We start from the raw sequence: 12,902 nt of genomic DNA, 5'->3' as shown, positions 1-12,902 counted from the left end.
GCCATCCTTCATTGCCACGCTAGCAGGCTCATGAGAATCGGCCGACGCCATTGGCTGGAATGGGATCCTTCGACGGGGAAAAACCGCTTGCTTCTTGAGTTGCATCTGTCTATAGTAAAATTAGGAAACCTTGACTTCAAAATTCGGCACTGGGACTTCCTTAAATTTTTGAAGGTAGCCGGCGGTGACGATGCCATCCTGCTACGTGTTCCTCTGTTCTGTTTTCATGACACCTCCCGCATTCTCTGTGGCACTTCTACGGGCCTGCTCCACCTCAGACCTGCCGCCTTCAGCGCTGGCTTCCCTCAGTCGGCTGGCTGGGAATGTGAAGCGAACACTTATGGAGAAGCTCAACGACACCGAGTGGATCCAGGGCCAAACGTGGTGCGCGATATTTGAGAAGGCCCAGCTGCTGAAGGTTATGCTGGCCTTCCCGGAAGCAGTCGGCACGGAATCACTACTTGAAGGCTTCTTCCGTGAGTGTCTTGTGACCCGCGTCTCCTTTGTTTCTGTGACGCTTTGCGTTGATCCGTTGAACCATGGCTGGGGTACTTCTACTCGGGAGGAATTCTTCTACTGATTGTCCCAATTTTCAGGCGACTAACAGTTTCGTTGAGTAAATCAACTACTAGGGCTTGTACAACCAGCTTACTTCGACATTACGCCTCTTCCACATTCCTCCGCCAAAAAGGAAAAATTGGCTGGTTAAGCATTCCTAAGCACGAAATATTGTGCGAAAGCAGAGCTTTTTCAAGTGGACACCACAGCCACGTGTCTTAAAGGGCGATTGTCCGGTTTTTCCACTTTTTATCTTCAAAACTAATTTTTCCAATGTGCGCCGGAGGCCTTTCCAAGCAACACAGATCATTGGACCAGTATTGGAAAATGATTTGCAAATGCCGTCCTGCAATGGACCAGGTTGAAACCATCCATTGGCAATATTGGGCCAATTACCTGTGCTCCTTGGGTATGCTCCAGCGCCTCGTTTCTGCAGCAATGTGTTCAACGCCAACGCTTATTGCTCTAGTGCAGTGTTTATGCCACAACGTAGTCCACGCCAACACACGCAGCGCACATCTTTCTGTCACTACTGCCACATAGCTAAAGTGTGAATGCTAGTTTGATAGTAGTATTAGTTTATTGAGAAGACTAGGCAGAATGCACAGCGCGCGAATGTGTCACACCATTTGGAATTATTTTCTTTCCAAAATACGAATAGAGACAGCGAAACACTTTTGTCACTGCCATCACTGAGTCAGCTTATGTAAATGCGACCACAAGCCAAGTAGACATAATGTGTGTGACGTAATTTAATGCGAAGGCAAGATAACCGCTGATCCTTAAGGGTAACGGTCTGGATTCCAAGAGAAGGCAAGCGTAGCAGGGCGCGGCAGAAGGTTAGGTGGGCGGATGAGATTAAGAAGTTTGCGTGTATACTTTGGCCGAGCTCGTAAAGGACTGGGTTAATAGGAAAGACATGGAGGCCTTTGTACTGCAGTGGGTGTAGTCAGGCTGATGATGATGATGATGATGTTGATGATGATGGTGTTATATGCTACCAGCCGTTTTTAACTGACTTGTAATGATCTCTTGTGAACGCGTCCAAATACTGAAAGGAGGAAAGCGCGATGACGGTAACAGTAGCGAACGCCGAAGGAAAATCAGTGGTGCGTCAGTGCGCACACAGACACAACACAGGCAGCGGAAGAGATCACCATAGCTCTAGCCCTGACTAAGACCAATCGGTTGGGACTGAGTTAATGGATAGCGACGGATTCTTAGGCTGTAGCTCGGGCATAGAGATACAACGATCGGCCTCAACGCTACTATGATCTTCTCCGGACAAAAACAACACAGACGCGAGACTAACAACCCAAACATTCACTACTCCCGCTCTGTATTCGTGCTACATTCTTGTTTTACTAATGTACACAGAAAACATTTGTTTCTAAGGTTATCTACAGTTGAATGGGTGGCACTTTGATGGTCGACGTGGATGCAGAGGGCCTCCCGGATGTTGGCGGGAACTTCACGGCTCCTTACCTGGTTGCGCTGCGTATCTCGACGGTGAACGCATACTGGAAGGATTTCAGCACTCACTTCGACCCAGCCATCGTGAACGCTTACTACGAACAACGGGGGAAACTTGTGCGCATCATGGGCGCCATGCTGCAGCCGCCGGTGTTCATCCCCGGTGCTCCGGCAGCGGTCAACTATGCAGGTATTGGACAGGTACGTTTGCACGTGCATGTGACGTCATAGGCATTCAGATCTTGACAGCAGACCACACAGCCCGAGAGAACCACGAGAAAACGTGGAAACGTGAAAACGAAAAAAAAAACTGAAATCGGCACCAGCAATGCAACAATCCCAAAGTTAAAAAATATTGGAGGAGACACTTAAGCTTCGCGTTAAGGCATTGAGATATTAGTGATGGCGGTAATGAGTTAATGCCCATATATGCGAAACTGGTCATTCTCAATTTTACAGTCATACGTCCCTGGGAGTCCTCATACCACTCTTGGTGCAGCGGTTAAGGGATGCGCACTGCCCTGCGATGGAAGCCGCTGCCACCGGTGGGGCTTGGGCGGCCCAAGTTGCTCTTCCCGAGCGCTCCTCCGAACTTGCCCGAACTTGCCCGAACTTGCCCGAACTTGCCCGAGCTTACCCGAGTAACTTGGGTAAGCTCGGGCAGTAGCCCTGGTTCATAGGCAATGGCGCAAGGTGGTACGTGCAGACTTTCCAAAAGTAACCAGGCTGCACGGTTTGCTTCTCCGTCGTATACTAAAGCTATTATGCCAGCTCTCAAGCTCAGAATCTCTGTATGGTAAGGAGAACCCCTGTCCTCACCTTCAAAGAACTTGATGATCTTTAGGGAAGCCATGAGGGCTCTACTATACGAATGAGAAGTAAACCATGTAACCTGGTTACTTCTGGCACAGACTGCACGTACAGTGACAAGATTCTTGGTCGGTGTTGGTGAACGTATGTGTGCTTTCGCACTAAAAGGCATGTTTTGAAGCCTACGCATGCTTGAGGTCACTGCGGTAGGTGTTCTGGTCGTTATCCTCGGCAGCTGGGCAGGTCGTTTTGAACTATCGCTGACTGAAACTGCGCTAGCATCGTTGCTCAGAACAGTGGGGCCGTTCAGATGTGGAATCTTGCCTACCACTAATCAGCTGAAAGAAAAAAAAATATCTCTGTTGTCCATGAATTCTTCGTAACCATGGTGCGTGTGGGAAACAGCGTCTGTCTTTCGCTGTTCTACGACAGTGTTGGTTGCGCGTGTGGAAGACAGCAACACAAATTATATCCGGCCATCGAAGAAGCGTCTTCAGTGCATCAGTACATTTGCAGAAAATGTAGAGGCCCGAAGCCAATTATCCCATGTCACTATTTCATCCGAGCCTTCCAAAATTAGGTTCCAGCTGTGCCGGATCAATAGCATATGCTCAAAACAGCTACTACTTTCGTGACGACGAGGAGACTGAAACGCTAGCAACCCTTAAAGCACACAGGCGCGCATTCTGATTACTTTATATACACCTCTACATGTACAGAATAGTATAAGCATGGCATCAGCGCAAGAACAACGACAACTGCTAGTAGGCGGGCGTACAGATGGTATCGCTATTGCCACATGTAACCAGGATGGCCTTCCCGCTTCTCGCGCTACGAAGACACATCATGGTGCCATAAGGATATAGCACAGGCGCATGTTCACGTCACATAGGATATTCTCCCTCGTGTCGAAGGATGGCGAATAGAGAGCGTCACTGCTGCCATTCTGGTTTTTCTTCAGTCACAGCAGCCTGGTTACTTCTGGCAACGATAACATGCCTCAAGGTCACAGTTTCGTTGTTTCTTAAAGGATGCCTATCTTCGAAAATGCCTCCCTGTGTCCCGTTAACTTTCGTTTGACATTGTTTCCAGCATCGCGCCACTTACAGAAAGCGGCGCCCTGAGACCTAATTTCTTTGACCCTAACATTACAGAAACCAGCATGCTCCCTTCTGAAATATTAATACGACTCACTCATATGGAATAATGATGGTTTGGTTTATAGGGTTTAACGTCCCAAAGCGACTAAGGCTATGAGAGACGCCGTAGTGGAGGGCTCCACTACGGCGTCTCTCATAGCCTTAGTCGCTTTGGGACGTTGAGAATATAGAGTTAATATATGGACCAATATATAGACATTCATATGCATTCTGTATGGAGTCTAAGTTTTTCATAAAATTTGTATTGAACTTCCATAACATGCGCATGACCTCATATGGAGTCCGTTTTAATTTCGATACGCCCTTTCTATAAAGTCTATACCGACACTATACACTTCATACTGACTCCATATAATTCATATGGAAATATATGGAATTATGGGGCCCGCCTTATGGAAACGTTCAGTAGGGATCTCATATACATGTACCTCAACTGCCCTTCGGCGAGATTGAACGCTGTAAGTAATGATCCGTGTTGTGATAGGCGGCTATTTTATCGTTTATCTAGCATTTAATGACTCGGGTTAGTGACACCCTAGTCCAAATCAAGAGGGAGAAGTGGGCTTAGGCAGGCATGTAATGCACAGACAAGATAACCGCTGGTCCTTAAGGGTAACGGAGTCGATTCCAAGAGAAGGCAAGCGTAGCAGGGTGCTGCAGAAAGTTGGGTGGGCGGATGAGATTAAGAAATCTGAGGGAATACTGTGGCCGCAACTGGCGAAGGACAGGGTTAGTTGGAGAGACATGTGAGAGGCCTTTGCCCTGCAGTGGGCTTAGTCAGGCTGACGATGATGATGATAATAATGATAATGATGATGCTAACATTTGATCACATGGCAGCCTCTGTTTCTTTTCGTTTTCGAAGTAGGTGTCTGATTGGCTGTCCATTCTGCGACGTTCGCAGATTGCTGGCCATGAACTGATGCACGCCTTTGACGCATATCACATACTAGTGAACACCCGGTTTAAACCAGTCAACTTGGAGAACACTCCGACGAAGCAGCTGTACACATCGAAATTGCTGTGCCTCCGATCGTCTTACATTCAGGTACGTAACCAGCCTGGACGTTCAACGCGCGTCGCGTTTAAGATAATGTTTTTGAGGGGGGAGACGCCAAAGCCATTTTACATCAAAAGGCCGCATAGCAGTTACTTTCCAGGCACAAAAATGTGGAGAAGTTGTTTTTGGTTTATTGAAAATGTTGCAGTAGCTCAAAAGGCGATGAAACAAATTGGCAGTGGCTTAGCTCGGCTACGCAGGATATAGGTAGCGAAAGCTAAGTCGCCGTCCATACTGCCGCCTCAACTGTAGTTGCGGCGCACGCGAGCTCTCCTTTTCAATCCTCCGGCATGTTATTAGGCATGCGATACAGCTGGCGAGGCGAGCGGAGGTGAGCGCAACGGCGAGGCAAGCGGTGTGACGTCATACCAAACGGCGGCTGCGGCTCCGCGGCGATGCGCGCGGTGTAACGTCATGCCAGATGGCGCGGCGAGCGCGCTCAAGGTTGGTCTCTGTGCCTCCTCGAAGCACCGCCACAGCGAAATCGCAAGTTCGTGCCCAATGTAGCGTTCGTTAAAAAAAAAAACAGGTAGCACAAGTCCAAGCGATGTCTTACTATCAAATTCTGTCATCACTGGTCTGTTCCGCCACGTAATAAATATCGGTGCAATGTTTTTATGCTTATAATTGCACTGTTTTCTTCTTCAAGTTGTATTTAATTATAGCTTAAGCTAGCTTAAACCCATCTTTCCTTAATAACTTCAAAGGCAGCACTCGTGAACGCACCACAGAGTTGAAGTGCTTCGACTTGTTATTAGCTGGAGTGAGTGAGTTCAGCATTTGTCAGTGCCATGAATGACATCTTATATCGGCGACGAAGTCTGCAGGGCGAACAAAAACTCACTCACGTGGATAGATCTTGTAGTTTACACATTCATCTATTTTCCCTGCGGCGCATTGCACCACGTCAGTCTTGACTATAACGTTTGCTTGATCGAGTCACGGGTTGATTATTATATGCGCAGTTTCGACCCACGTTACTGAAAGCGGTGCCATCAGCTTCGCTAGCGACTCGGCCATCGTGGAGACTTTCGGCCACTGTACAATATAGAGCACGACCAAAGATCGCAGACTCTGCTCCTTACGCTATACTTCAATGTTCATAGGCAAGCAGGCGCCCAGGATTTTTCCCGCTACGTGTTGGGAGCTTCTTGTCTGCAATGAAAAAAAAAATTTTGCTCAAAGCTCAGCATCGGTTCCGGGCTAGTATTAGGACATAATTGTCAGCTTGCCTTTCTGTCGGCTCTGAGCGTCTGTGCCTGCGGCCGCTGTGTTGATGCTTTGAGTCAATGAAGCCGATCGTTGCTTTGTTCCTTTGAAATAACTACCATCAGGATGTTGTGCGCTGGTAGGTGTGGTTCTCGCTGTCAGTGCTTACAGAATATGATTTCAACGTGCAGGCTGAATCTGAATCAAGGGATAGAACTCTTGACTCGAGGACCGACTCTGAAGGGTTCGTTGACTACGTGGGCATCCAGATAGCTTACGCCGCCTATCGGAGTCTTCTGGACGCCGAGCGCAGCGAGACCTTGCCAGACGTCGACCTCACGGCCGAGCAGATTTTCTTTGTTTCGCACTGTCTCAAGCGGTGCGCCACAGTTCCAGGAACTCGGCGTTCGCCAGGTGGACGATACTGGCACAGCCGGTCGCGCTGCATCGTGCCCTTGAGGAACATGCCCGAGTTCGCCGAGGCGTTCTCTTGTAAACGGGGTGACCCTATGAACCCCGTTAAGAAGTGCAGCTTCTGGTAGATTTACGAGTCTGGAACAAACGCCGTAGCGACCGGAATTAATTGTAGTCGAAAATTTTGTACTCGAAAATTACGTAAACGAATTGCTCTCTTCTGCATTTTTATCGTTAATGTAAAAACGGGTTAACCTTCATTCCTTTAGTCTTTCTTTCTGTACTTTCTACCAATGATGTTTGTAATGTGCTTGTAATATGTGATTTTTATGGATTACAATTTACTCTTAAGCTTTCAAGAGGGTTTTCATTTTGGTAAGGTAACATTAAAAAAGGAACTAAAAGTGGCACATCCGAAGGTTTTCACAAAATAAAAGTAATAAGCAAGTCGAGTTCTGATTACTAAATTCTTTTATTTTCATTACTGACAAAGGTGGCAAATCAACAGTTCATAAATACCAAAGCTTTGAAGGAAGCATTCAAAGAACCGTTAAATGGCAGCCTGGACGAGCATCATCAAATATGAAGGCTGACCATGAAGATGCGTTACTTTAGGGAAAGGTATTCTCATAATTTTTGTAATCTATTTCTTCAACTGTTATTAAGTGTCAGTGTTAATGTACTTGCATGTATGGCCTGCCGAATTCTAGCATAGGTAAAACACGGTGCTAGATGAAGTAACCGAACTGATCACAGACCCCATGGTTTTCTTTGGCCTCCCTCTTACCTTTCTAAACTTCACGCGCGGCCACTCACAGCCGCCATTGTAGTTCAGATGAGTGTTTGTTACGTGCCCTCTCAAGTCTACGCTGTGTTCACATGTTTAACGCGCTGTGTGGCGCAAGAATCGCCAGATAACCGGCCGTTGAATTAATGTCGCAAGAAGGCGGACGCGCACAAGTAACAACAGGCATGACGGTGATGATGCCAGTTTGTACACTTTATTTCTTTTGCTGTAGTTCTCGGCTGTGCCTAAAGTAGCCGTACAGTGAACCAATATTCTAGTTCACTGTAGTAGCCGCTAGCTCCGCGCTTACAGCAGCGCCATCTGTCGATCTTGCAATCTCAAAGCTACATAGAGTCGCAGGAGATCGTAACATGCAGCTTTCCTAGCCAACCCCATCATTTTGGGCTATATCTGAAACGAATAATCTAACACAAGTGACGCTTTGAACTTTCAGTTTAGGTAAAAAAAAAAAAACTACGGAGAATGTTTTCTACACACGAATATGAGCGAAAGCATGGATTTGTGCTACGCAGAAGACGACGGTGAGCAGGCAGTGCCGCGGGACGGAGCAGATGGAAGCTGATAAAGACGACGCTCTCCACATGCACAGCGCGAGTGGGTGGTGCAGTCTAACGCGAGGCGTGTTGGCTGCGGCGATAGCTTAGTGGTCTCGCTGAGCGGCCCTTAAAGGAGATCTGTTCGTGCAGCCACGGGTTCGACTCCCAGTCATGAATATTGATTCATATACTTATTCTAATTCTTTGGAGGAGAAATTCTAGAGGCCCGTGTACTGTGCGATGCCAGTGCACGCTAAAGAACCCCAAGGTGGTCGAAATTTCCGGAGCCCTTCACTACGGCGTCCCTCATAGCCTGAGTTGCTTTGGGACGTTAAACCCCATAAACAAAACCAAATCTTTTTCATGGTTTTACCTCTAACTCTGCTGAAGGTCAAATTTTCATGGTCCGCGATTGAACCCCGAGGTCCCGCAGTGAAGCTTTCGCTTCAAAAACCTTTCTTTGTAAAGGTTCTTTTCAGACAGAATTGTTGTTGGTTGTAGATTGCGTTCATCGTTATTGAACAAATAAGTGGCAGCGCAAGGAGACAAGGACTAGACGAGACAACAAGGACGGCGCTGAACTTCCAACTTTTATTGCCAACGAATCGTGCGAACATATATGCACTCTGAACAATCCGGCGTCATCGTTAGTGCATGCGCAAATATGTCAGCTCTTTATCAGAAAGAGTGATAGAAGCGAAACTAACACGTGCTGCTCCCCGATTATATACCAACTCCGATTCAATGCCCTTGAAGGAAAAAATTTTGAAGCCCTTCTGGCCGCCCACTGCCTTACGTGTACAGAATGTTCCCCAGATCTTACTAGCACCGTCATTAGAAAAAAGAATAATCAACGTGTAACGCGCGAAATCATTGAATCAGAGTTGATATATAATCGGGAGAAGCATGTGTTAGCTCCGCTTCTATCACTCTCTCTGATAACGAGCTGACATATTTCCGCATGCACTGACGATGACGCTGGATTGTTCAGAGTGCATGAATGTTCGCACGATTCGTTGGCAATAAAAGTTGGAAGTTCAGCGCCGTCCTTGTTTTCTCGTCTAGTCCTCGTCTCCTTGCGCTGTCATTTATTTGTTCAAGACATGTACAGTCTTTGTCAAAAGTTTAGAGCCCAAGGGGTTTGCTTCTAAGCCTTGTAGTGGGGCTCCTGTGTTATTCTTGGACGTCCTACCTAGTGGGGAAGGCACGACCAGAAATCTTCCTACCTTCAGGAAATTTGTAGTGCTGAAGATGCATTACGAACCACACAGTGTGGTTCAGAAGCAAACCCCCTGGTCTCCAAACTTTTGACAAAGGCTGTACCAACACGCCCAATTTTCCACGTTGTTCGTTATTCTTTGTAGCCCTTTGTGTCTGCCTTGTCGTCGGATTCTTCATGGCGGCGTTCCCATTTCAGGACCCATTAGGTACGTTGTGGTGCGACGCCTCCGTACCCTGTTCCGTACAGCTGCGCCTCGAAGGTGCCTAGTGCGCAAGCTGCAGCTTATACCGGCCCCTTTGGCTGGGTGACTGCTGCTCTAGAACCTCATACGAAATTAACGACCAGATCGGCGGCGGCACCCCCTAAAGCCAGCTGCTTCCCGCATGCGTTTCTAGCAATCTCTAGTAATCCGAAATATCCTCCGTGAACAGCAGCGGATCGCAGTCCAGCGTGATGACTCAATGCTAACAATGGAGAACAATCCTGAGAACGTACTTAGAGATTCGGGTTTCTGGAGAAGAGTATTCGTTTCGCTCTGGCTAGTTGAGAACCCAGCCTCGACGATTGAAATGACATCAGCGGTTTTCTTTCTTCAGCGACTATTCACAAGGCTAGTTATCTTGGGACATGTTCTGTCGCTCGGCGACCAATCACCTACATTACAATTGACGGGCGTATCCTTATCATTCGTACACTTTCCGTGTGCAGCTTGGGCAGATATTCAAGAACACAGCAATTTCTTTGTATGCATGAATGGGCTACTTGCGTTATGCACCGCAATGTTTTCGCAAAAACGGAAGTCTTGAGACAAGCTCCACCGTAAGGGTATGACGCCTCAGCGTTAAAGGGCCCCTTGAGCGGCCCAGGGTCTTCATTGCATACCACTTCGCTGACACGTCTTTTTTTTCTCAATATTTTTTGCTCGAATTTTCTTTACCCTTTCCTTTTTTTTATTACAAGACACGTAAGACCTTCCATAAGTCCAAGGAACGTTTCTGAGCAGTCATTTGTGATTTTTAGGGGCGTTTGTTCCATGGTCAACGTACTGTCGCCCGTGTCAGTAAAAAAGAGGGACACATGGTATCTCCACTTTAAAATTCCTACAACGGTGTCGAGTGACGTATTCGCAGCCTTTCTGGAAGAACCATGCTCAATAATTTTGTACAAGAGAATTTTCAACAGGAAACAGTTAATGGACATCACTTTTTTATATATTGTAAGATTTCGTCATAACAGTCAATATATTCCCATATCTTCTGTCAGCAGACTTGCATTTATTTGCTATTAACGTTTTTGCTATCATGAACGTTCCCCATTGGCTTTCTTGGCCAGTATTCTAAGCATTGGCTTTCTAAGCCAGCGACGGAAAAACTTAAAAACAGAGACTCTGCTACAGATCAAAAGAATGAACCTTTACCGTTAGTATTTCCATAAAAGTACCTTATATTTGAATAATGAAAATTTTTCCCTAAAAATTTTGGAAATGGATTTCGCACTCTCGATTTGCAGTTGCCGTCGAAATGTGGGGAAACCAGCGTAGCGACTATAGCCATCAATGCGATGTCTCGTAATCAAAACAGAGCAAAACACACGACGAAAAGAGAGGTTAGTCCCCAACACAAATACTCAATCACTCCCTGTGCATTCTGTCAGCTAACAGTGCGTATAGCCATTGCATGCAGATAGTTCAGAAGCGCAAGCTCCGAGCGGCACTCGCGCTGTGTGTGCCGGTGAAGCAGTTTGGTTCTTACTTCAGCTGTCGAACTGGTTCGTTTTTCCAGGCTGCGGGCGTTGCAAAATTGCGAAGTGCTTCTTTGTTAATTTTGAGTGCACGCTCATGGAGACATGCGCATTCGTGCACATCGTCAGTAAACGTATTAAGCGCTACACCAGCATGTGATCTTCCATGTTTTGTGTGAAATCTGAGAAATACGTCATGCATGCATCATCCCCTCTATTTTAGCTCATAGATTTCGCAGCGCGGGTCGTCAAGCAAGCAGTACGTATGGCGCCGGCACACAAAGCAGTGCTTTTCGCGAGGAAAACTTTCAACCAGGCAATGCACATTCGTCAATTTCAGGCATGCATCCTCTGCCGACAGCTATTCCTGGCTGTCGGTAGACTACTGTCCGGCGCAACGTACCCCGATTCGCTCCTGCTTTCAACGCACAGGGAGGAATTCACGAAAGTATAAATCTCAACTACCACCGCACTGCCAATCGCTTGGGTTTTCTGCACTGATTTATACTGAGTAATTAGTCAACAAACACGCGTAGCAGGGCGGCAGAAAGTCAGGTGGGCGGAGAAGATTAAGAAGTTCGCAGGGATACGATGGCCACAGCTGGCAGAGGACAGGGTTAACTGGAGAGACATGGAAGAGGTCTTTGCCGTATATTAGGTGTAGTCAGGCTGCTGCTGCTGCTGCTGATGATGATGAATCGACTGCAAATTGCGCCCTTTGATGAAAAATGCGCGTGTGTAGTGTTTTACGCAAATGTGATGTTGAATGAAATACCGAGGGCCACACGCTGGTGTCCTCGTTGCAGAGTTTTACGTGTTTAGCGAGATCAGCAGTTTGCCCGGCAGTCTGCGGCTGCCCTCGATATACACTACACATAGTTTGCTTCTTATTCACCGGGCCTATTCCTACTACACGCGTGTGTTCAGACGGGATGCAAATGCACGCGATGCAGCCGAGAGCCCCACCGAAATAATGAGGAATGGAGGTTGCCTGTACTTGCTTCTTGCCGCCGTGACCACTGCTCTTTGACATTCGGTTGCCGGTTTACTGCCTAAGAGAACTTCTGGCTGGGCTAGTTGGTAATTCATTGCAAAGTTAAGGTGCCAAAACCACACACACACACACACACACACACACACACACACACACACACACACACACACACACACACACACACACACACACACACACACACACACACACACACACACACACACACACACACACACACACACACACGCACACGCACACGCACACGCACACGCACACGCACACGCACACGCACACGCACACGCACACGCACACACACACACACACACACACACACACACACACACACACACACACACACACACACACACACACACACACACACACACACACACACACGAGAACGGCACACAGCGCCACTCACAACTAGTATATTTTGCAGCACCCACATGCATACACATATATACACATATATACACTCAGCCAGCGCCTAGTTTCCGGCCTTGCCAAGTGGCGCATCTGAATGGTCGGACTGCAAAGACGTCATAGGTATGACGCCGTGGCCGTTCATTTTTTGCTGGCGTTTTGAATGGAAAAAGTTTTCTGGACCTTCGTTTGAAGGTCAGCGACGCAACAACTTTACCCCGCGGAAACAAACTTTGATAGTTAAATTTCCGAGGAAAGAATGTATCCGCCTTGCTTAATATGATCATATTCTTTAGTGTGCCCTTGAAACCGGAAATGTCCCTGGTTTTCTTCCTAGAAATTCAGGCACAACCCGGGTCCTCCATGCTCCCTGGGCTTCTTGCATATCGAAGAAATGTGAAATAACTAGAGAAGGAAGTGCACAGAGGGAGTGAGAAAGAAATGAGGATATTATCGACTTAAAGTGAAACGCGGGCAAAAAAATTGCGAGAACAC

General features: G+C 47.2%; 1 protein-coding gene across 1 annotated transcript; it reads left to right on the top strand.

The window, feature by feature from the left end:
• Positions 1–340: 340 nt before the first annotated feature.
• LOC149331782 (neprilysin-1-like) lies at positions 341–6,812 on the top strand. Its single transcript, XM_089555568.1, has 4 exons — positions 341–476; positions 2,003–2,232; positions 4,906–5,049; positions 6,462–6,812. Exons 1-4 carry the CDS (start codon positions 341–343, stop codon positions 6,810–6,812), a joined length of 861 nt encoding a protein of 286 aa, XP_089411694.1.
• The last annotated feature ends 6,090 nt before the right edge of the window (positions 6,813–12,902 follow it).

The sequence above is a fragment of the Amblyomma mixtum genome, chromosome 8 (assembly GCF_055824585.1).
Source record: "Amblyomma mixtum isolate Tamu chromosome 8, ASM5582458v1, whole genome shotgun sequence".
In the NCBI taxonomy this organism is placed as follows: domain Eukaryota; kingdom Metazoa; phylum Arthropoda; class Arachnida; order Ixodida; family Ixodidae; genus Amblyomma; species Amblyomma mixtum.
This window is presented reverse-complemented; position numbering and strand designations above follow the sequence as displayed.